The following is a 23352-nucleotide window of genomic DNA, read 5'->3' as shown; positions in this document are numbered from 1 at the left end:
TTCAGGGATCCATTTGGACCAAACAGAACCAGGTTTAAAGGACGAAGAGTTTCGTCACGTTTTGATGCCACTTTATCTTCCTTCATGGTCAGAAAGGCACCTCTGTTTCTTTTCACAATGTCTTCAATCTTCACCATTAGTCTCTGGAGATTATTCTCGGTCATTTTGTACAGTCGACCTTCACATTCCCTGATCAATGAATTAAAAGAAAAACTAGTTTCATTTCCTTCTTCAGTTATGACGATCATTGAGTGTTTAAATGCGTCTTCACCAAACAAACTCAGGGTGGCCTTCAGAGTCTGTCTGTCTTTCTCTGTGAAGTCTGAAGGTTTCACCAGCAGCAGAACATTTGGTCCAGGAGGACAGAGATCCATGCAGCTCCTCAGCTCCTCTTTCACCACTTTTCCCTTCTGACTCTCTGGAGTCGTTACAATAATGATGTCGTTTCCATTCCACTTCCCCCACTCCACTGGCTTGGCCTGAAGGGACGAGGCTGAAAAACTTTTTTTCCCAATGATGAAGTTGCAGAGTTGAGTCTTGGTGGACAGAGTCGCTCCAAACAGCATGACTCTGAGATGTTGGCCTGTGAAGAAACAAACATAAAAACAGGATGAAAATGAAACTATCTGAGGTTTTAGACTCAATTTTCATGGTTAAGTTTTCCTTACATTTGCATTTTGGACAAAAAATGTTTCTATATTTTGTTTTTCAGTTTACTGTGGAAACAATTTTGGCTCTTCTGGTTCCCACTGGCAGCAGCAATATTTCACTGGGTACTTTACAGGTTTTCTTTCCTGATCTGTATTGATGATAGATATTAAATCTTTCTTTTAAGATGTCAGATGTCATAAACAAAAACATTAAAAATGCTCCAGCTTTATTAACAGACTCACAAACCCTCCTGTCACGTTACCACATGAATTTCAGTCTGTCCTGCAACCAGTTTTCTAGTTTCTTTTCAGAGAAAATTCAAAACATCAGAGGATTAATCTGCACATCCACTATAAAGTCAGAACCAACACAGAACCCAAACAGAACAAATACAGGAACAATGACCCAATTTCAACTAGTTCATTATAAAACCCTGGAGGAAATTATAAGTCAACTCAGCTCCTCTTCCTGCTGTCTGGATGTTCTAGATCTATAACTCTAGAACATTTCTTTAAGAAAGTCCTGCCTGTTGTTGCTATGTCACCAGGTGACCTTTGACCCCATCCAATCACTGAACAGATGCTTAGAACAGATAAATGTGTGGATGAGACAAAAATGAAGTTATTATTATTGGAACTAAATAGGAACAATCTAGAGTTATAGATCTAGAGTTCTAGATCTAGAGTCAATGCACAGCTTCAGTTATTGGGGCCTGCCCCATAGCAATGCATAAGGAGAGCAGTGACTGACTTGCGAAGCAAGTCAGTCACTGCCTCCATGCATTGCATGGCAGGCACCTATTGTTCTACACCCAATAGAACGCCTCTTTATTATTTATTTTTCTTCCGTCTCCGTTAATGCGGCTCGTACCGCTGCGAGTCCACCCATAAAAGTGGTATCAAAACGTGCGGCTCGATCCCGGCATTGGAGCTATTATTTTTATAAGGAATCGGACTTACGATGGCGACGTAAAAAGCGAAAAACGAGCAAAATTTCCAACTGCCGAAACGCAGAGCATAACTGAAACCAACTGCCACTTTTTTAGAGTGAGAATTTAAGCAGATTTCTGAACCCAAAGCGATTTTGAAATCGCCGTCACGCCCACAAATATCGCCCGATTGGTATCAAACTCGGTCATGACATTGATCTGGCGTGCCTGCTCGGTAAAATGTGTTCGATATTTCTCTAGCATTTACGGTTTTCTGTCAAGGTGCTTCAGAGTGAAATTATGGGACAGGGTAACTGACGCTCTCCCTGATTCACTTCCATGTATTTCTGAAAAGTTTCTGCACAATTTTTTGTCTCATCACTGCAATTACTGTGAATGAGGTAAAAATATGAATTGCGGTACTATCGGAGACGACAAATAGCCCTCTTATACGCTTCAAACGGTTTTTGAATATGTATTACGGTTCCTGAACGGCAAAGGTTTGTTCGGAGTGCTTTTTCCATATTAATTGGCTGGGTGTCTCACAAAGATAGAATTTTTTTCCCCCCTTTCTGTCTCACACACAAATGACAGTTAGCAGCTGATCCATTACCATAGCAACGGAACACATGAGGCCAGAGCAGCTGATTCATGGGAGGACACTCTGGAATGAGCTGGCCTTTATAACTACTTGTGTTTTGGGCATTTTATAACTGGTTTTAACAAACCATTGTTACACAAAGGATTAGTGTGTAATTTTTAAATAAAGCTTAATAGAAATTTCCCAATAAAATCCCCAATATCTCTGTCAGGTGAGTGCAGCTCTGCCTATATTATCTTTTCCTCTCAGGTTATGGCACTGGCTTGCGCAGCAAGCCAGTGCAATGGCATTAACCTTTGACCTAATGATAATAAATAGGACTATCAGAACACCACATCTGTAGTTCTAACTAACACTCAGTTAAAACAGAGCTTCCATTTAGAACTACTGGCTGTTTAGGCCAGTAAATAAGGAATTTAACCCAAACACTGTTGGATTAGTGTGGGCATTTAATATGAAGCTTATGTTTATTTTTCAAAATAAAAGCCTTCATATTGCCCTCAGGTTAATGCATCGCCGTAAGGCGATGCAATAATATTAGAATGCTTTATATTCTTCTCTCAGGTTAGGGATCTGCCTTGCAGCAAGGCAGATCATTAAGATAAGACTTTTACCTTAAATAAACTATTAGCTATTTCACATATTAGTCATTTTAAATATACTGAATGGAGTAAGTCAATTACAGAAAACATTCTAATGATACCCCACATGCTATTGGCAACACTTAGGTAAAGATATGTTTGGCCTGCTTTGATCAGAAAAACTAACTGCTTCAAACTATTAGGATTCCATCTCTCCCTGTGTTTCATTCTCATGACAGTTGAGCTGCTCTTTAGAACTAGAAAGACTGAAGGTTAGAACTACAACATGGTGGAACTGTCTGTTACTACAGAGGAGGACTGAGCTGGCCTTTAGAACTACTTGTGTTTTGAGCATTATAGAACCGATTCAACACAATCACTGTTACACATGGGATGAGTTTGGCACTTCCAAATGAAGATTAACACTAATTTCAAAATAAAAGCCTTGGCCATTTTTACATCATGTATTTGCTCTTTTTGGCTTTATGTGATTGGTTTATCCAAAGCACTCTTACACACTGGATTAGTGTGGGCATTTATAAAGAAGCTTTCTGCAAATTTCAAAATAAAAGCCTCAATATGACCCTCAGGTTAATGCATCGCCGTAAGGCGATGCAATAATATTAGAATGCTTTATATTCTTCTCTCAGGTTAGCATTAGCCTTTTAACTTAAATAAGCTATTAGCTATTTTTCTGACTTATTAGCCATGTTTAGTATACTTAATGGTGTAAGTCAAGTATAGACAACATGCTAGTGAGCTGATTATCATGCTGAATCGTGCATGTCCATGTTAGTCAACATTCTTGTGATTCTCCACATGGTTCTTTGGAAGTTTTTAAGCTTAGCATTGATGCTAATTGTTACCATCAGAACGCTGGGTCCAAACCGACGGGCACACTTTGGCAGGCCCCAGTTAAATTTCTTCAGGAATTTTCTAGTTACAACTAAAAACCAGTGATCAGGCCAGGAACCTGGGAGTAGTGATGACCTCTGACCTGAACCTTCAGAGCCACATAAAGACAGTCACAAAGATGGCCTTCTATCACCTGAAGAACATTTCCAGGATTAAAGAACTAATGTCTCAGCCAGATCTAGAGAAACTCATCCATGCCTTTATCTTCAGTCGTATTGATTATTGTAACGGCGTCTTCACAGGTCTGTCCAACAAATCAATTAAACAGCTGCAGCTGATCCAGAATGCTGCTGCTGGAGTTCTGACTAAAACCAGGAAGATAGAGCACATAACACCAGTTTTAAAGTCTCTCCACTGGCTCCCTGTAGCTCAAAGAATAGACTTTAAAATACTGTTGTTAGTTTATAAATCACTGAATGGTTTAGCACCACAATACATTAAAGATCTGCTGCTGTTGTATCAACCTTCCAGAACTCTCGGGTTCTGGTTCTGGTTCTGCTCTGCATCCCCAGAACCAGAACCAAACGAGGAGAAGCAGCATTCAGCATCTATGCACCAAAAATCTGGAACAAACTTCCAGAAAACTGTAAAACAGCCGAAACACTGACTTCCTTTAAATCTAATGTAAAAACTCAGCTGTTTAAAGTTGCTTTTGAAACATTAATCAATAATCTGAAGTGTAACAATGGCAAAATGTAAAGTTTCAGTTGTTATCAGCAGGTCTGCAGCTCCAGATAGTTAGATATGATGAGACAAGATGGATCAAATCCTAAATATTTCCTTTTTTAATCTTTCTGCAGTACCAGCCCATTTAGGGCGTTATCGTTCTCACTACGATCCATTTTGCTTCGTTAGGAACTGAATTTCGCTCATCATCCAGCTGTGAAATTAAAGTTGTGGAAACTTACCAGCACCAGAAGCTGGAGCAGCTTGTCTTTGATGTTTCATTACTGGATGTTGTTTTATTTGCTGTTTCTCATTTCTCTTCACCAGAAAGTCTCCGATCGTCCCGAGCAGCTCGTGTCGTCCATCTTCCCTCAGAATGAAGGAATTGTTTCTGCATCTTCTGATCAGGTCCTGTAGGGGTTGATTGAAACTTGGATTCCTCTGGCTAGATGTTGGGATCACAACCAGTGCACTGTCAAAGGACTGATCACTGAACAGTTCAAGGACTTTGTAGAGTCGCTTTTTTGTTTCCTCAGGGAATTTTTCAGGTTGTACAACCAGCAGGAAGAGATGAGCACCAGAAGAACAAAGTCTCACACAATGTTCTACTTGTTCTTTAAGTTTTGCTTCAGGTGTTCTGGAGTTAAACAGATCTGGTGTGTTAATGACAAACAGATTTTTCTCCTGAATCTTTCTTTGGACTCTTACGGAGACGTTTGATTCTTCCCTTGAGTTGAATCCAGTGTTCCCCAGTATTAAGTTTCCAACTGAACATTTTTCTGACCAGCTGCCTCCCAGAAGAACAAGCCTGGCTTCAGACACTGCAAAGAGGAAACAGAGAACGAACAGCAAGTCAGTTATCCACAACCTTTACTAGATGCTCACTGACTCTTCAACCTCAGGCACCAAGAACTCAACATGATTCTGCACATTATGTAAAATATCTATGACTTATTATGATCTAATGTTGATTAGAAAAGAAAATTAAATGTGTGAACACAAAAAATAGCTTCCATCATAAGTTGCATCATCATTTTTAGAAATGAAGAGTTGAACCAAAATCCCCGGAGATGATCTGTTGGTTTCTCTCTTCTTGGCAGTAGAGAGATGCTGGGATGAATAAAGTACTTCTGTTCTATTCTATTCTATTCTATTCTATTCTATTCTATTCTATTCTATTCTATTCTATTCTATTCTGTTCTGTTCTATTCTATTCTATTCTATTCTATTCTGTTCTGTTCTGTTCTGTTCTGTTCTGTTCTGTTCTGTTCTGTTCTGTTCTGTTCTGTTCTGTTCTGTTCTGTTCTGTTCTGTTCTATTCTATTCTATTCTGTTCTGTTCTGTTCTGTTCTGTTCTGTTCTGTTCTGTTCTGTTCTGTTCTGTTCTGTTCTGTTCTGTTCTGTTCTGTTCTGTTCTGTTCTGTTCTGTTCTGTTCTGTTCTGTTCTGTTCTGTTCTGCTCTGTTCTATTCTATTCTATTCTATTCTATTCTATTCTATTCTATTCTATTGTATTCTATTCTGTTCTATATTCTATTCTATTCTGTTCTATTCTATTCTATTCTATTCTATTCTATTCTATTCTATTCTATTCATCATCATTCAGAGTGAATGTTTCGGTGAAACTCACTGTTCGGTGGCAGCAGTTCGTTGCTGCTGCTCCGCCGCATCCAGCCTGAGCAGAAAGAAAAGAAACATTTTCATCAATATTTTATTTATTTAGAGATCTTACATACATTAACATAGAAAAGAAGAACCTTTTTATTTTGTTATTTTTTACTGATAAATTTCACGTCACATTTTATTCATAAACATAGAATGATGCAGACAGATTAATTCTTCTCTGGTTTGTTTATTGAACATTTTATAATATGTTGATATAATATCAGCCTGAGCAAAAAATCATTTTTCAATAATTAATTTATATGAAGCACTTAAAAGAACCTGATTCATTCTGAGAAAAGAACCTAAACAGATCAGCTGATTGAGCAGTTAAATATTTATTATAACTTTTATTTCCTCCAGGTTGATCAGCTCATCTTTGGAAGAATTGATCCATTTAATGAAAAATGCAGGATTATGTTTAAACAGAACTTCCTGTTAAGGACATTTCACAATATACTGATAGTATTTAAACATGGACTTTGACTAGGCCACTGTAAAACCTTCACTTCATGTATCTTTAAAGAGACGTCGGCTCATCTTAAGATCATGAACTAACAGTTAGACGTTCCTCTGGTTGGAAGATAAATCAGAAGACAATTTATCAAAACTAATGAGCCCAGAACAAAAATGAAACTAGAGTCAAATAATCAAAACCTCCCAGGATTTTTTGTTCTCATCCTCCCTCAGAGTCACTAGATGTTTTTACTAGTTGACATAATAACCTGAATTTGATTGCAGTTTTCCATAAATCTGCTGGCCAGTCAGATATTACCAATTAATTTTAACATGTTTTAAAGATGTTCTGTTGAGACGGACCCTCACTGCGGTTCTCTCTGCTCAGAACAGAGTTCTGTTCTCGCTTTTCAGATCCATCAACAAACTTTGAACTCAAAACCAAGAAGAGTTCAACATGTTTTAATGTGCTAGTTTTATTTAATTTCATACTTTTTTTCCCATCATACAACAAATAAAAATCTGGAAATTTAATTTATTCTAATAACCATCACTGATGAATTAAACTCTGACCTTCTCAGATCTTTTATTCTTTTATTCATAACTTTGCAGCATCTGATCAGAACAACAACCAGAGTTGATCTGAACTGTAAAGGTTCACGTTTCCAAGGTATTTACAGCTTCTTGCAATATAACAGAGATTCTCAAACGTCTTAAAGACTTTCACTGACTGAATAAAACAATATTAAAACATCTATTAGTCAAAACCATCAGAAGTCTTAAATAATGGTTCTGATGGACCCGCATTTGAACGGAATATTTTCCAATAAAAGAATTCATCCTGGATAATTCTGGCTGTTTGTCTTTAACTGAAACCTGATTCAGCATGAAGGGTCAGAACCAGAGGAGCCCAAACCGGGTCCTTTGACCCGACATGTTTTATTGGTACCAACATGTTTTATTGGTACCAACATGTTTTATTGGTACCAACATGTTTTATTGGTACCAACATGTTTTATTGGTACCAACAACCTTTCAGCTGGTCAATGTTCTTCTTAGAACTCTAATTGGATCCAGGTGAGTTAAACCAGCCGGACCTCCAGAACCCACTTTGGACCCCCTGGTCTAGTCCATGTAAAGGAAGATTGATTGATTGATTGATTGATTGATTGATTGATTGATTGATTGGTTGATTGGTTGATTGGTTGGTTGATTGATTGATTGATTGATTGATTGATTGATTGATTGATTGATTGATTGATTGATTGATTGATTGATTGATTGATTGATTGATTGATTGATTGATTGATTGGTTGGTTGATTGATTGATTGGTTGGTTGATTGGTTGATTGGTTGGTTGGTTGGTTGGTTGGTTGGTTGGTTGGTTGGTTGGTTGGTTGATTGATTGATTTATTGATTGATCCTGTGGTCTCACCAGTTGCTCCTGCTGCCATCTTGTCATAAATTCAGGGCTCTACTCAAAATGCAAACGATTTAATGATGAAAACAGATGAAATGTTAGAATCGTTCAGAACAGATCATGATAATTCTTGTTATATCACATTAAAACCTTTATAATTCTATTGTTTTATTATGAACGTGATAAAAACACGTCGGTTTCACCTGGTGCTGTGATGAACCTGTTCAAGGTGTCACCTGCCTCTCGCCTGAAGGCAGATGGAGACGCTGACCACATCTGCTGGTGACCCTGCAAGAATAAACATGTTAAAGAACAGATGGCAGATTCAGCCCAGGGCTCAGTTAGCAGTTAGCAGTTAGCAGTTAGCAGTTAGCAGTTAGCAGTTAGCAGCATGTTTACAAAGGTTTGTCTGAATGAAGCAGAAGGCTTTTGAAACAATGTTCTGTGGTCAGATGAGGCCAAAGTTGTCTGTTTACCCATAATGCAGCAGTGTTTAGAGAACACCAGACAAACCATTTCAGCACAAACAAATCACTGCACCATGTTCCAAATTATTATCTCAGATTTTATTAAATGTTCAAAGCAAATGATGGTCAGTATAATTATCAAGTCATGAACTTTTACAGTATAAATCAGATTTTACTGAACAAAGACCAGCTCTCTGAAATTAATGACAGCGATTCAAAGACACAAAATACCATCTATACATTTAATAACACAACAAAAAATTAATCTTTATGACACTTTAATCCAATTTGCATAATAATTTGGAACAGTGTGTAGAACTGTGAGGCACAGAGGTGGGCAGATGGTACTGTGGGCCTGGTTTGCATCCACAGGACTGCAGCACCTTTCAGTCTCAGTGAAACATGAACTCATCTGGAAAGAGTTTTCTAGGGTTGAATCCCTCTGAGTGATGAAGCTCAGACTCATCAACTGGATCAAACACAGCAGCAGACCTACTGAAGGATGGAACGCAAAAGAATAAAGGTGTTGAACAGCCTAGTCAAAGTCTGGAGCTCAGCCTGATTGGATGTTTTGGTGAAACTCGCAGAGAGCTGAACAAAAACAAATATCTTCAAATCTCAACGAACAGAAGATGAAGATGATGAACGATGTGAGAAAAGTCAGGAAGCTGCAGCTCATGAGGTGAACTCAGTTTGTCTCTCTAACTGTTTCCTTTATTTACTAAATAATGAGACAATATATTCTATATTTAAGTGACTGTAGAAACTGCTGCATAACCATAAACATGTTTAATATGTTCTGATCCAAAAGAACTGAAAGAGAACAGATTTTATTCCCACGACTGTTTCCAAACAGAACATTTTAGTTTCTGAATAAAGTTTTATTTACTTGGTAAAAATAAAAGAGGTCCAACTACAGGACAAAGTTAACTATTATTTTTGCTCCATTTGATTTGTTTTGAGCAAAACATTTGTTTAATAGACAGAAAGTATTTTATGCATATTTAGTTTGAAATCAAAGATTGTTAATCTGAGGATGTTAAAACTGTTGATATTCCTGTTGGATCAAACCAATCAGACCTTCTGTCTGTTACACCTGATCCGATGAAGGATCCACTGTTAACCATCTTTGTTAATGATTATCTCTTCATGAAGTTTGCTATCATTTTATTGTTATAACTGCTGTTCAAATCTTCTCAGGTTATAATCTATCAAATAAAATACTGAGGTAGATTTCATGCTTACATAAGAAAAAGTGAAAACAGAAAAAAAGTCAAAATGTTTTGGGATGTTCAATTATTGTGAACATCCCAAAACATTATGAATAATGTGTGAATAATGAATAATTGATTGACTGAATTTCATTTATTTTTTGGGAGCACAAATGAACAAAACAGTTCAGAACTCAAGTTAAGAATCATCACTGAGAACAAAAACACAGGAAAGTCCAAAGTTTCTGGCCCAGATGGCGTCCAGACAGACAGCAGGGTGAAACCAGCCATGATGGTAAAAACAAAAAACAAAGGAGTTTATGTTTAAATCTTAAAAGATTGAGATCAGTTTCACCAACCTCTGATGTCAGATTATCGTCTCTTCTTCACGCTGCTGAACAAACGTTTTCACTCTGGAATAAAATCACGACTCGTTTCCAGCAGTGAGCTGACGGGACGACGAGGAAAAGACGAGTTAATGTTTAACATCCAGGGTTCAGCCTCAAGGTGTAACATGTTCTACCTGGACAGGATCCAGTTCACGTCCAGTTCATCTCCAGTTCAACTCCAGTTCATCTCCACTTCATGTCCAGTTCATGTCCAGTTCATCTCCAGTTCAACTCCAGTTCATCTCCACTTCATGTCCAGTTCATGTCCAGTTCAACTCCAGTTCAACTCCAGTTCAACTCCAGTTCAACTCCAGTTCATCTCCAGTTCATCTCCAGTTCATCTCCAGTTCATCTCCAGTTTATGTCCCTTTACTGCAGGTTTACTGATTTGTCTGTCAGAAGAAAATCGTTTTCTGTTCCCAGCGTTTGGATTAGAAACAGAGATTCTCAGGATCAAACACACTGAAAACATTCCACTGTCAGAGAAATGTACTAATATGTGAGCATTCCTATATTTTCAATATTTTGTATTTATAATTAAAACATGTTGTAATAGATTTCATACTGATTCTTTCAGATGTATTCATAAACTGCTGGAGAAGAGGAACAGGAAGCTGTACCTGGTTCTAGTTTAACAGTTCTGTTAAGTTCTGCTACAGATCCAGGAACAGCTGAACCTTTTCCTGAATCCGTCACCTGGTACCCGGCTGCAGCCTCAACACAGGACTTCATACAAAATATCATATAAAATATAATGTAAAACCTCCTGTTTACTGACACATGAGGACGTCAAACCCTAACCTCTAACCCCTAACCCCTGACCCCTGACCTCTGACCCCTGACCCAGCAGCAGCAGTAAAAACACAGCAGGAAATAAAAATGTTTTTTTTTATTGACAGATAAGGAAAATAGTTTTGATTAAGTTCATACTTGGCATGTTCAGCAATTTTGGTTTTGAGCACAAAAATGTACTGTAAAATACTGAAAAATAAATTAAATATATATATTTTATATTTAAAGAAAATCATGTGATTAACAAATAATTTTATTGGTTCAGCTAATTGTTAAATTAAATTATCATTTAAAAATATTTCTTGCATTGTGGAGCTATTCTGCCTGGATTGTCATAAATTAGTGGAACTGGAACCATTTTCTGCCCAGGGCCCCAGAAACCTTTTGTCCGTCTCTGTCCGTGTTGCATCGATTCCTTCCTGGTCCTGAAGATCCATTTGTTTGATCAACTGTTACCCCGCAGACAGGCAGCATCATTAAACCCTCCAGGTCCAGTGGGCCAAAGGGTTTTACAGAAGTTTGCGTTAATTGCGCAGCCTGAGCAACAATCAGCATCACTCTGCGCAGCTGCGCCAGTCTTCAAACTGCTGGGAAACTTTCCAGATCGTTGATCTGTAAACCTGCAGAGTTTCACTGACAGGAAACAGAATCTGAGTTCTGGACTGGATCTACGGAACCTGCAGGTTGGGACGCGTTAAAGGTAAAAACAGAAGCAGAACCGAAGCTGCGCAGAGTCACCGCTCATTGTTAGCATGAGCAAAAATACCTGATAGATATTATCAAGTTAAAACAGCGGCGAGCTCGTGGAGCCACGGACTGATTTACATAAAAATCTCCCCAAAATAGGAAGAAATGCAGCTTCATTCTTCTGTTTATTCAAAATAACAAGCTGTTTGTGTTGAAACTGAAAATAAGGGGGACTGTCAAACTAACATCCAGTTTTCTCCTCTAAACCAGTCAGAAGTGTGAAGCGCACCAGTAATTATAACCCAGTGTGATATTCCAGAGATTAAACCAGATTAGATTCACCTGGACATTCAGGTGTTGCTGCTTTGAAGAAATCAGGTTTGAAAGTCAAAACTTCAGAACAACGAAGAGAATCTGCAGCTTCTGATGAATCAATGAACAGAAATTTAAAAGTTTTTATTGATCTGCTGTCAGAGCAGCACGAGGCCAGTTCACATATTTAAACAAGTTTTTCTTTACCTGTTTAAATAATCTCTAAAGTTTTCACCTGCCTCAACTGTTAGGATTTTATTTCTGTATTTTGTTAGTTTTGATGTTAAACTTCTGAGAAATGACAAATACAAAGAAGCATGAAGATGGACATTTTAAAACCAGTAAAATAATTTCATATTGTTGTAGATTGAGTTGATCATTAAAGTTCTGTTCAGAAGCTTTTAGAGGAAACAGCCAGGAGGCTTAAAACCTGTAAATCAAGAATCATTTTCAGTTTAATAAACTTGAAATAAATCCTTTATTTTCCTTTCAGTTTGCTGTCTGACGTCAGATCCGTGTCCAGGTTTGTATCTGAGCTGTGATGAATCTCCCAGCAGCTGCTGGTTGTTTTCTGGATCCGTTCAGGTGAATCCTGCTCAGTTTCCACACAGCAGCCTTCAGTCTTTTGCATCTTATTTCCTTTGTAAATAATATGAACGATGCAAATTTCAGCTCCCGCTACATCAGGACACGTTCAGTTGGTTCTGTGGGTCTCGGATCAGAATCCAGTTTTAGGGAAGCGTATGCAAATCCATGGAAACGTTGAGCAGGTCTACAGAGAGCCGCTGTGTCAGAGAGGAGCGTCAGGCTGCAGGTAGGAACGCTGACTGCACAGGAGGTTCATGGCAGTCAATCTAAGATCAGACTTTTATCTTGATTTTAAAGAAACTATTGATGAGAGGGTTGAATTTGTTTCAGAGTTTTCTCCAGTCGATGTTCTGAGGAGTTGAGTGATCGACGTTCCTGTTCTCCAGTCGATTGGAGCCGAGGTTCCTGGGAGTTAAAGGACGTTTTGAGTCAAAGGTGTTTTATCCAACTGGAAGAGTTTTAGCATTTTTCAAAATGTTTTGCTTCTAAAGGAATCTTCCTGCAGGATCAGGTTCAGGTAAACTGTTTGATTTTATTTTTCCGATCTGATTCTCTGACCAGATTAAAATATTTAGTTTGTTTTCTCGGTTCATCAGCTGATCTTTTCATAGTTTTAAACAATTTATAGACGTTCAGGATGAAATCTGTTTGGTGCTTATTGGTTGTAGGCTGAGGAAACTGGCCCGTTTCCATGACGACCAGCACGAAGGGCTAGTTTGGGTTCTGAGTTCTGGGTTTTGGGTTCTGATGGAACCGCATCCAGTGACGGTTCCAACAGAACCAGACTGAACTCTGAACAGCTTCATCTGTGAAACACGAAGCAGAAATATTGGTCATGGTGAAAATGAATTTGACCTTTTATGTTTTCATCTCGTTTATTAAATGTAAACATGGAGGAGGGATCCGGGATCTGGGTTCCGGGTTCCGGGTTCTGGGTCGTGTTTCGGATCCGTCTCATAGTTACAGATTGTATCAGTAAAGTTATTGCTTCGTATTCAGAGATGAAAAATATTTGGCTGTTGCTAATGCAGAAAGCTGATCGTTTCTAGAGGAATCTCTGTGTAATCAGGCAGTTACTGGATCATCTGACGGCCGGAACCAGAACCAGACTGTTTGGGTTCAGGTGGTTTTATTGCTGCTAGTGACCCGATGGTGAAACTCCGGGTTCATAAAGTTTTCTGTCAGTTTTGTTGCTCCATAGAAAGAAGATGCAGAAAAACCCCAGACTGGGATTCAAACCCACAACCTTCTTGCTGCAGGGCTTCAGTTCTGCCGAGGAACCTGCAGCAGCTGATTAAACCCAAATGTTTCAGCTTGTTCTGGGTTGTTTCTGTTGTCATGGTGATGTAAGACGACAAACCTGGAGACGTTATAATAAAAGTGACGGTGAGTTCAGGATTCCGAGCTGGGAGAGTTTATCTGACCACTGGAACCAGCAGCAGCTTTGGTTTGGAGTCAAATGTAGGAAATGAGCTGCTGCTCTCAAGCATCAACTGTTATGTTGCTTCTGAAATCATTCAGAACGGCTCAGATTTTATCCTGAAGGTGGAAGATAAAAAGAGCAGAAGAAGAAATGAACCAGGACAGTTTACAGTTCAGCAGCTCAAACTGGAGGAAAACCTGAGACTTTCTCTCTGAACACGTGATCACTGTGTGTCGTTATCGGATCAGAACCGTCAGTTTGGGAACCTTCTCATGTTTTAGTGATTACACTGAGAAATATTTGGTGTGTCTGTGTTTTTCTCCCTCCCAGCTGTGAGGAAGTCATGATGGAGTGAAGACTGAAGCTCCGCCTCCATCCAGCGGTTCGGCTTCCTCTCGGCTCGGTCATGAATCCGTACGGAGACGATGTGTCTGGGTTTTGTGGCGGTCCGGTTCCGTACTCGGCCTCTAACCCCAGTTACTCCATGGATCCGTATGTTCCTCCGTTCATCCAGACGGGTCACAGCACTCTGCCCCCCCCAGTTGCTCATTCCACCCCCGCCCTCCCTGGCCCCGCCCTTCATGGCCCCGCCCTCACTGGCCCCGCCCCCAGCTCCATGCTGCCGCTGCCGGCCTTCAGCCCCACCAGTAACCCCTACGCCCCCGCCGACCTCCAGCCGCCCCAGCTCTCCGTCCCGGACCTCCAGCCGCCCCCAGGCAGTGGGTCCGGACTTGAGTGCGCCATCTGCTTCAGCGAGTTCAACAACGTCTTCCGCTGCCCCAAGATGCTGAACTGTAAGCACACCTTCTGCCTGGAGTGCCTCTGGCGTATGAACATCAAGTCTGTGGAGCCCAGCGCCATCCAGTGCCCGCTGTGCCGCGGCCTGACCCCGCTGCCCCCCCTCGGCCTGCCCAAGCTGGCCACCGACTCGGACGTCCTGTCCTACCTGCCGGCCGCCATGCAGAGGGTCTACAGCATCCGCTTCATCCGCAACAAGGGGAAGCTGCAGGTCAAAAGGTCAGCCTCGCCTGGAGTCGCACGGTTTTAGGCTTTTCTGTCTGAAACGGAACAGATTCGACTTCCTTTAAAACTAAAAGGTCAGGGGTCATTGTGTTACTGTGGCAACGATCACTCAGCAGGTTTTCAAATTAAAACTGGTGTTAAATGTTTGTGCAGCAAAAATGTTCCTTTGTGGCGCTCTCACTTTATAGATAAATGTTTCCAAAGGTCGTCGAAGGTCAACCAGCCAAACTGCATTTACACCATCGTCCTGCGGCGCCAATAGCAGCACAAACGATTCATTTCTATAAACTGTGTGAGCAGCTGGTCGTCTCCGGAAACAATTTTTATCATAAAAATTATAACAAACAATTTTTAACAAACCATATTTAATTAGATCTTAATACGGGTCTTGGCTGACCTTTGACCTCTGGAAACTTAATATCTTTAAAATGACAGCAGCACAAACAAAACATCGAGATGAATTTAGTTTAGTTTGACGGTGGTGGTGAGGAAACGTCACTCAGGTCACTTTTATGTTTTTGCTGTAAAATCCAACATGGCCGTTCAGACGGTCCGGAAAACATCAAACATCAGATGTTTCAGGGGTTAAAGGTCAGAATTACTTCGTTCAATCTGCTGAGTGAAAGCAGCCAAAGTCAATCTGAAGTTGAGCTGCAGAAAATCCTGCAGAACTTTAACCTGCTGAATGAGACTGACCTTTGACCTGTCGACCTTTGACCTGTCGATCAGACGTTTAACTTGTCCTGAAGAGGTTTGACCGGCTGGTTAACAGAGTTCTGAGATAAATATGGATCATTTATCTCAGATAAAGTCTGACGTCATTTGAACAAACGCTCCTGTTTTTGGCTCGGACTCCAACTGAACCAGAAACACCGAACTGAGCTGCAAACTCACTGATCTGTTTATCAATGAGGACTGCAGCAGGTCAAAGGTCAGCTTTGTTGGAATGTTTCTGTGTTGCTGAATCATTTTATTGCAGCTGGTTAGTTATTAAAACCTGGCCCAGATACAGCAGCTTAGCATGCGGCTAAACGCCGTAAACTGAAAATAATGGGAGGAAAAGCAAAGTGCAGGATTTATCCACCATGACCAAGGTCATTTTAAGGTCAATGACAAACTGTGACCAATGAGTCTGAGATCTGGACGGAGTAATGAGTCTGAAAACAGCCATAAATAAACATGTGCAGTTAATCACCATTTAATCATTAATATAAAAGATGAACATCAAAACCTGGAGGCTTTAAAACTCACCAGGTAAAAATAACTTTATTAAAGCACAATACAGATTAAATATTCTGCATATTTACATTTTCAGGTTTATTTTACTTGATCAGAAAAACCCAGAGGATTTGATTAAATATGTCTTAAGCTGTTTGGCTGAGAGTTTCCCTCACAGACCAGGTTCATGGCCTAGTCCAAGGCCGGAGGGCCTGGAACCTTTAGCTGTGTCTCCACTTCAACACACCTGAGTCCAAGGTTACCAGGACTCTGGAGAACCCGACTGGAGGTTCAGCTGTTGGATTCAGGTTGTTGGACCAGAGAGACTCCAAGAGCTGCAGGACACCGGACCTCCAGAACCAGGACTGCCCCTGGCCTAGTCCAAGTCTTTAACTCCAGAGCTGAGGAAACCGGGTCTGGTCCATATTTGGTTGGTTTCTGTGGCTCCAGAAGCTTCATGTTGGTCTGTTAGGAACCAGCCTGGATGTTTTTGGTCTGAAGAAATGAACCAAAAACAACCAATCAGATTCAGGAGGAGGGGCTTAGCGCTGTCTATCAGCTAATGGAGGACAAACGGCTCCCAGTCAGGAGGTCTGTTTGTCTCCAGTTTGGTTCTGACTGATCCGGTTCTGTTTCCTGTCTGCAGGTCGTCTGACAGGCCGGGCCGGCCGGGTCGGCCGGGTCGGGTCCATGACCTCTCTCAGGTCGGTGAACCGGACTCTGGACGTGGGGCGTCCCAGCACGTCCTCCAGGGACGGCGGGGAGGCGACGGGCGGCGTGGGCGCCCTGTTCCGCCTGACGGGCCGACCCGTCTGCCGGGCCTTCCTCCTCACCTTGGTGGTGATGATGATGGTCGTCCTCACGGAATCATCATCTACTTCTTCACCAAGCCCACAAACTGACCTGACATCACTTCCTGTCTGCTGGGAGGAAGAAAACTGAAATGTTTCTATTTTATTTTAAACCCTGGAGTCTGAGCTGAGCGGGACGCAGCGGACCTTCATCTTCCTCATCTGGGTCAAAACGAACGATGAGGATGATGATGATGATGATGATGATGATGATGGTTCACATCTGGAAGGATTTTAAAGGAAGAGCTGCTGCAGTAAATCTCATCACTTCCTGTTTTTATGTTAAGGGTTCGGGGAACGGGAAAAGGTCGATCCCGGGTCAGAATCCTGTTGATCAGAACCGGGTCAGAGGCGGTCCAGTTTCCTTCCAGGTGAATCTAGAGGTACCAAACTTTAAACTCACTTCAGGATCAGATCAGTTTGGATCCGTTTTCACTTTCACCTCACTTTGTTCTGCTGCTTCAGGTGGTTCTGGTTCTGGTGCCGGTTCTGGTTCTGGTACCGGTTCTGTCCTGGTACCGGTTCTGTCCCGGTCCTGTTCTGTCCCGGTACCGGTTCTGTTTCTAAATATAACCAGCTCTCTCTCTGCTGACGCAGCTCAGGTTCCCTTTTAATCAAATCTTGACAGAATCATGCAAACGATCCGGCTCCGGCGGTTCTGCTGCTCCGTTCAGACAGAGGGATACACAGAACCAGCGGCCGGTTCCGGTCCAGTAAGACCCGTTCTGGCGGGTTCCTCTCTGCGGCAGAAATTTGCCTGGATGTTAAACCATCAATGCTTCCCTTCACAGAAAGTTTCCATAAATACTCAGCAGAGGAAACGGGCCGGTTCTCTGGGTTTGGTTCTGAGGGAAAGTTCTTATCTGGACGGGTCGGGTCTTTACATGAACCCAGTGTTTGGACTCTGGTGGTACTTTGGGTCTTTCTGACTGACCCAGTTTGATCAGAACTTTAAATGGACCCAACCGAACCGGAGCCGGAACCTTTTCAGACGAACTGCTTTGAATATGAAACTTGAGCTGAAATCAGAAACGGTTCTGAAACGTGATCGGTCCAGATCGGTTCTGTCCGGTTTTATGTCCTGTCTCACTGTGCCATGAATAATAATAATAATGATAAATGTTTTATATTTTTATAACCTTTTAAATCTCGTTCTGTTTCTCTGTTTTATTAAATTTAAATAAAGTTCTGGATAAATCCAACAGGTTTTTGGTTTTGACTTGATGAAACTCTGTAGATATAAAACATTTTAACATTTTTAAATCGTGGATCAGATTTTTTTTCTGTTTTTGTTTCTACATATTTTGTATTTCAACATTATAAACTTTCCTGACTGAAATGTCAGATTTAGTTCCCATACTTTAGTTTATTCTGTAAAGCTGCATGGTCTAGTCAAAGCCTGACTGGTTTGGTGGATTGGTCTCTAAATTGTCCTGAGGAGTTTTCTGTCCTCTGGTCAGCCTGGTGACCTCTGACCTCTGACCTCTGGGCCAGCAGAGGTCAGTAAAACTCCTGAATCTGTCCAGGAGTTTTAGTTTCTCTGTTCTTTTAGTTCAACAGCTGAAGTGAAAGAACTTCCTGGATTCTGTTAGTCTACAGATTCAGCATTGAAGCTTTTTTATTTATTCTACTGAAGATAAATTATGTAAATATTTTTAAAATTCACATCCAGACATTTATTAAACTCTTTCAGGTTCTTTTATCCCTCAGTGGTTTTCAGTCTCCAGGACTCTGAGCTTCATTTTTAGATATTTCTCTGAAATGTTTGAATGAATGAATGAATTTCATCTTTTCACCATCTCATTAATCCTACGGAAGCCTGGCGGTAAAATTTCATTACACTCAGGAGAAAAGCCTGAAACTCTGAGAACCAGGACCGTTCTGGTTTATCCACTGAAACTCTGAAAATAGTTTTAGTCACATGGTTTGAAGTTAACATTATGAATATAAAATAACATCTGTAAGGATGTTACCTTTTTATTTTTAGCAACATGTTTTAATTCAGACAACATTCAATCCAGTTTAACTCCAGATATCCAACAAGCAGCAGGTTCAGTTCATTATTCAAACTCTTAACTTTGCAGGAACCTGCAGCTTCTAACGAAGTGTCTCCCCCTGCTGGCGGAAATGAGCCTGAACATCCAGTCTCTTTAAATTACTGGATTTTATTAAACTTTAATAGAAGAAAAGCTCCAGTTCAGCAGCAGCAGCTTGATTAGAAGTGATCCGATCATCCCATCCATTCATGCAGCGCCGTCTGCCACAGACTCTTCTGGATGGGAGGAAGCTTCACTCTGCAACAGACAGCAAGCCGATCAGAACCGCCTGACTGCAGGTTTACTCTGTTACAGCTGAAAATAACCACGTTTTCATCAGCCTCTGAATGCAACAAACACTGAGACTGAAACTTACAGGACATCCAGGAAATGTGGATATTTAAAATGAATTCCAGGATCAAGTTTAGATCAGCCAGCTGACCTGTTCTGATTAAACAAACTAAACATTATAAATTCATTTCCAAATTTACACCATGTTTAGAAATATTCTGGGATTTTATATCATAAACACTAGTTGTTTGAAACTGGATTAATTTTTTAACTCCATAAAGTTTGTTTCTGCAGATGCTGTAACATTTTTTCAACAATCATCTTAAATTAAATAATCTTTACAAAAACTCTGAGTTTTGGTTTCCAGAAGGAAACCTGATGAAATCAGTCGGATCTCCATAGCAACCTGCTTCTGGGCGTCAGGTTGCGTTGGGCCAGAGCGGTTCTGGGCGTCCATGTTGGTCCAGGAACCAGGTAGAGGTCACCTGGTCTGAGTTTGGCCATGAGGAAGAGCGGCTCCTTCTCCTCCTTGTCCTCCTCCTCCTCCTCGTCTCTGCTGCGGGACAGACAGGATGACGTGATTCTGAGTTCTGATCCGTTTCACGGCCCAGCTGATGCCCCTGGTTCTGATCCCTCGCGGCGGGTCCAGGTACCTGGCAGGTTCCGCGGTCCGGCGTCCTGCGGCTCCCTGCTGTCCATCAGCTGCAGCAGGTTCTGCAGCCTCGGCTGAGATCCGGGGATTTTCCCAGCGTCCTGCAGAGGAACGAGAGCAGAACCTTCACAGCGCCGTTCAGGTCGCATCACGGATCCTGACGTTTGATCTGATCGGACTGCGTTACCGTGGCGATGGCTGTGAGGACGGACACGGCTCTCTTCAGGTGTCTCTCCAGGTTCTTCCGAATGCTCCTCTCCCTCTGCAGCCGCTCCAGCAGCAACGCAACGACCGACGCTTTCTGACGGCATTCCTCCAAACCCGAGGCCAGGCAGGATCTGGAGGAGGGAGGGATGGAGAGAGAGAGAGAGGGAAGGAGAGATGGAGAGATGGAGAGATGGATAGACGGTCGTTCCATGATAAAGGTTCTGGTCCAGTTGTCCATCGGACTCTAAGTTGAACTAAACCCCTCAGAGAGTCGTGACCTCTGACCTGTAGGCCTCCTGGTAGCCCAGCAGACTCTGCCTGGAGTTCTGCAGCTCGTTGATGTGACCCGTCAGCAGTTTGCATCTCCTCCTCAGCTTCACTGATTCCTGAAGGAGTTTCAGGAAAAGATGAAACAAATTAAACTAAATTTAACTCTAACAGCTGCAAACAAAAAGTTTTCTTTGTTTTATTCCTGTGAGAAAGTTTCATATTTGTTTTAGTTTCCAGCTCAGATTATTCAAAAATATATCAATAAAAATGTCAGTAAATTGGCATAAATGAATGTTTTTATACTTCACTGATGTTGAGCTGCTAACAGGGAGAACCGGTCAATGCTCCTCCAGTACAGCAGGGGGCAGTGAACACGGTGAGTCTGTCTCAACTTTGAATGTGTAAATGATGAAGATTTGTTAACATATATGAGCCAATCAGAGACAGAGCTCTGTCAGACTGAGCCAATAGGATTCAGAGGGTCCAACTCGTCGGTCGGTGGTGAAATTAATCTAAGAGATTAAAATCCCAGAGACGGCCTCCTACCTTCCTGAGGATGTTGATTTTCAGGGTCATCCTGTGGATCATGACTCGGATCTTTATGGATGTTCGACAGAGACGCTTCACTCTGTTATGCTCCGCCCTTTTCCCCCACAGCAGCACCAAACTCTGCAGCGACAGAGACTCCACGTTGGCGCGCAGCTTCTGGTGCTCCTCGGTCTCCTCCTGGATCATGGCTTTCACCCGCTGCCTGATGCTGTTCATCACGTCGATGATCCTGAGAACAGAGACGCTGAGAACCTGCGGCGGCCCGGAGGGAAACGCTCAGCTGAGGCCGCCGCGCACTCACTCCCTCTTCTCCATGTACATCTTGTTGATCTCGGCGGCCTGGTGCCTCTCCAGGAAGATCAGCTCCTTATCCAAAGTCTTCTTCATGTTGATCTTCCGCTCCTGTTCGGCCAGCTGCAGCCGCTGCTCCTCTATCCTGGCAGCTGATGGGAGTCGGATCAGGACAGGAAGACATGAAATGTGTTTTTCTGTTCTTTGGCCTTTCATCCTCACAATCAGTTTAATATCAATAAACATGATTAAGAAACTCCATATTTGTGTTTATGGAGAAACTGAGATTTTAACTGCGACAAACAAAATGATAATCTGTCCAAATATTTCCTCCGACTTGATTTACAATCGATATTATCTTCTGTTTTATTGATTTTATATTTAAATGTGCTATTTAAAAGTATTTCAATCTAAAAATGAACTTCCGGACGCCATGTTTGAGTCCTAACAGGAAGTCAGTCTGATTGGCTGACATTGGTTTTGACGTTGCACTACACTGCCCCCTATGGGTTTGATTAAAACAGTGTTGAGCCGTACTTCTGTTTTGTTCCTATGTTTCTGTTTTTGCAGTGTTTTATGAAGTTTATTTAAATTGTGTTCAGGTTTTAAGAGAATCTTCTTACAGATGATCCTCAGTTCATTTCTGAAGAGGCTCTAAAACAATCAGGACTTCCTGAAACTTCAGCAGAACAGATCGTCACTTTTCACCAATCTGAACAACGGACTGAAACTTTAAATAGTTCTTGAGCTTAAATGTCTGTTTAACAGTAATTCAGAAGGAGAAACGGTTTTTAAATTGAAAATGTTTTTTTTTATTTTAATATTTAGTTTTTTAATGTGATTAATTAATTAATCCTGCAGTGTAAATGTTAAATCCCTCCACTGCTTCAACACATTTGAAATACTCTGGGCAGGAAAAGCTCCTCTGGACCCAGACGGCGCCTCACCCTGGTTGTCTCTGTCGGAGCTCAGCTGGTCCAACTTGTCCTGCAGCTCCTGTCTCTCCGTACTGAGCAGCTGCTCCAAGGACTCGGTTTTCTGCCGGTCGCCCTGCAGCTGTTTCTCCACCTTGGCCTTCAGCTCCTCCTCGTCCCGCTCCAGCACAGACAGGTAGTGCTGCAGGTACTCCAGGATGTCGTTGGTGTCCTTCTGCAGAGCGCCGGACTTCAGGATGATGTCTTTCTTCTGCTCCTTCAGGTCATCACACTGCAGCTGGAACCTGCAGACAAAACAAAATTCTTTGTTTTATGTCACAGAGGTGATGATTCAGCAGTTTCTGACTGCAGCCTCTGATTAATATGGAAACAACTAAAAACTAAAAAGACCTGACTTTGGACACGTCTGTTGTAAAGATATTGTTTTATTATTCAACACTTCTGTTGTATAACAGAAGTGTTGAATAATAAAACTAAAACTTTAAAAATAATGATTTTTTTCTCATGTTAAACTGATCATATTGATCAGCTTGAATCTGAAGCAGCTGATCAGATCTGAATGTTTGGTTGAAGTTCATTAAAACTCAGTTTTCTTTGTGTTAAAGTGATTTTGTAGAAATCAAAATGTGATAAATCAGTTTACCAGCAGTTGAACTGAATCTGAAAGAATAACTCAGAGTTATTAAAGAACTTCAGTGTGATCCTCTCACTTCTCCAGCTGTTCGTCCAGAAAACTGATCTGAGTCAGAAACAAACTCTTCTCTCTCTGCGGATCCTCGCCGTCCGGCGGCTCCTCAGAGGACTTCGCCTTGTCTTTGGCCGGAGTCGAGCCGCTCAGCTTACTGTCTCTTTCCTGCATTTTTGTCTCTTTTTCTGTTGATTTCAGAGGAATTCACAGAAAAACAACAAGCAGGCTAGGAACAGGAGGTTGCTAGGCAACCAGAAACTCCTGGGAATTTCAATGAAACATGAGCAAAAGCTTTATTTTCCATCATGTCTCAGTGTGTCTAAACATTGTTGTGCTTTTGAATGACAGAATAAATATTTTATGGTAGAAAAAGAAAAAAAATATTAAAATAAACTTTTGCCTCCTTTAAGGGCTGGATTATTTTCCTCACAGAAATGATTAAAATAAACTTCAGAAACTGATCAGAGTTGATCAGCTGGAGTCTGCTGATGTGTAGTAACTCTAAGGTTCAGGTGGTGCTACAGCATTAAAAATTAAAACTTCCCTGTGTGTTTGAGTGCGAACAGAAGGTGTCGCTGTTTCCCTGCTACTAA

General features: G+C 41.3%; 3 protein-coding genes and 1 long non-coding RNA gene across 9 annotated transcripts in view; 1 reads left to right on the top strand and 3 right to left on the bottom strand.

Annotated features, from left to right (window-relative positions):
* LOC122827846 (GTPase IMAP family member 8-like) overlaps positions 1-6011 on the bottom strand; it is a 10970-nt gene extending 4959 nt beyond the window's left edge. The window contains exons 1-3 of the mRNA XM_044110917.1: positions 5972-6011; positions 4585-5163; positions 272-583 (exon numbers count right to left, since the gene is read on the bottom strand). Of these exons, the coding sequence (XP_043966852.1) occupies positions 272-583; positions 4585-5163; positions 5972-6011 (931 nt within the window). The remainder of the gene's footprint in view (positions 1-271; positions 584-4584; positions 5164-5971) is intronic.
* A 5182-nt stretch (positions 6012-11193) lies between these two features.
* On the top strand, positions 11194-18040 carry LOC122828682 (RING finger protein 225-like). Of its 6 annotated transcripts, none has more exons than XM_044112455.1 (5): positions 11194-11438; positions 12231-12260; positions 12410-12551; positions 14079-14765; positions 16636-18040. In XM_044112455.1, exons 4-5 carry the CDS (start codon positions 14155-14157, stop codon positions 16889-16891), a joined length of 867 nt encoding a protein of 288 aa, XP_043968390.1. In that variant the 5' UTR covers positions 11194-11438; positions 12231-12260; positions 12410-12551; positions 14079-14154; the 3' UTR covers positions 16892-18040. The 6 variants fall into 6 exon arrangements, with proteins under 6 accessions (XP_043968390.1, XP_043968392.1, XP_043968393.1 ...); XM_044112454.1 differs by having other exon boundaries at positions 11196-11438; positions 12231-12322; XM_044112457.1 differs by lacking the exon at positions 12410-12551.
* A 949-nt stretch (positions 18041-18989) lies between these two features.
* On the bottom strand, positions 18990-19833 carry LOC122828022. The gene is made up of 3 exons (XR_006370150.1): positions 19821-19833; positions 19574-19723; positions 18990-19134 (listed from the first exon to the last, which is right to left on the bottom strand). It is a non-coding gene; the product is annotated as an uncharacterized LOC122828022 (long non-coding RNA).
* LOC122827845 (cilia- and flagella-associated protein 157-like) lies at positions 19071-23017 on the bottom strand. The gene is made up of 9 exons (XM_044110916.1): positions 22782-23017; positions 22084-22355; positions 21147-21288; positions 20843-21074; positions 20312-20412; positions 20007-20157; positions 19772-19920; positions 19574-19723; positions 19071-19134 (listed from the first exon to the last, which is right to left on the bottom strand). The coding sequence occupies exons 1-9, from the start codon at positions 22928-22930 to the stop codon at positions 19071-19073; spliced, it is 1410 nt and encodes a 469-aa protein (XP_043966851.1). The 5' UTR covers positions 22931-23017.
* Between the last annotated feature and the right edge of the window lie 335 nt (positions 23018-23352).

The sequence above is a fragment of the Gambusia affinis genome, linkage group LG03, assembly GCF_019740435.1.
Source record: "Gambusia affinis linkage group LG03, SWU_Gaff_1.0, whole genome shotgun sequence".
NCBI lineage: Eukaryota > Metazoa > Chordata > Actinopteri > Cyprinodontiformes > Poeciliidae > Gambusia > Gambusia affinis.
The sequence above is the reverse complement of the archived record's forward strand: the minus strand, read 5'-3'. Positions and strand labels throughout refer to the sequence as shown.

Bases quoted from the DNA above. Each gene is read 5' to 3' on its own strand.
- LOC122828682 (XM_044112458.1), top strand. From the start codon at position 14,155: ATGAATCCGTACGGAGACGATGTGTCTGGGTTTTGTGGCGGTCCGGTT. The intron at 14,766-16,635 runs GTCAGCCTCGCC...TCCTGTCTGCAG, and splicing joins GGGAAGCTGCAGGTCAAAAG to GTCGTCTGACAGGCCGGGCC.
- LOC122827845 (XM_044110916.1), bottom strand. From the start codon at position 22,930: ATGCAGGAAAGAGACAGTAAGCTGAGCGGCTCGACTCCGGCCAAAGAC. The intron at 20,158-20,311 runs GTCAGAGGTCAC...TCCCTCCTCCAG, and splicing joins GGCTACCAGGAGGCCTACAG to ATCCTGCCTGGCCTCGGGTT. The intron at 19,921-20,006 runs GTAACGCAGTCC...GTTCCTCTGCAG, and splicing joins TCCTCACAGCCATCGCCACG to GACGCTGGGAAAATCCCCGG.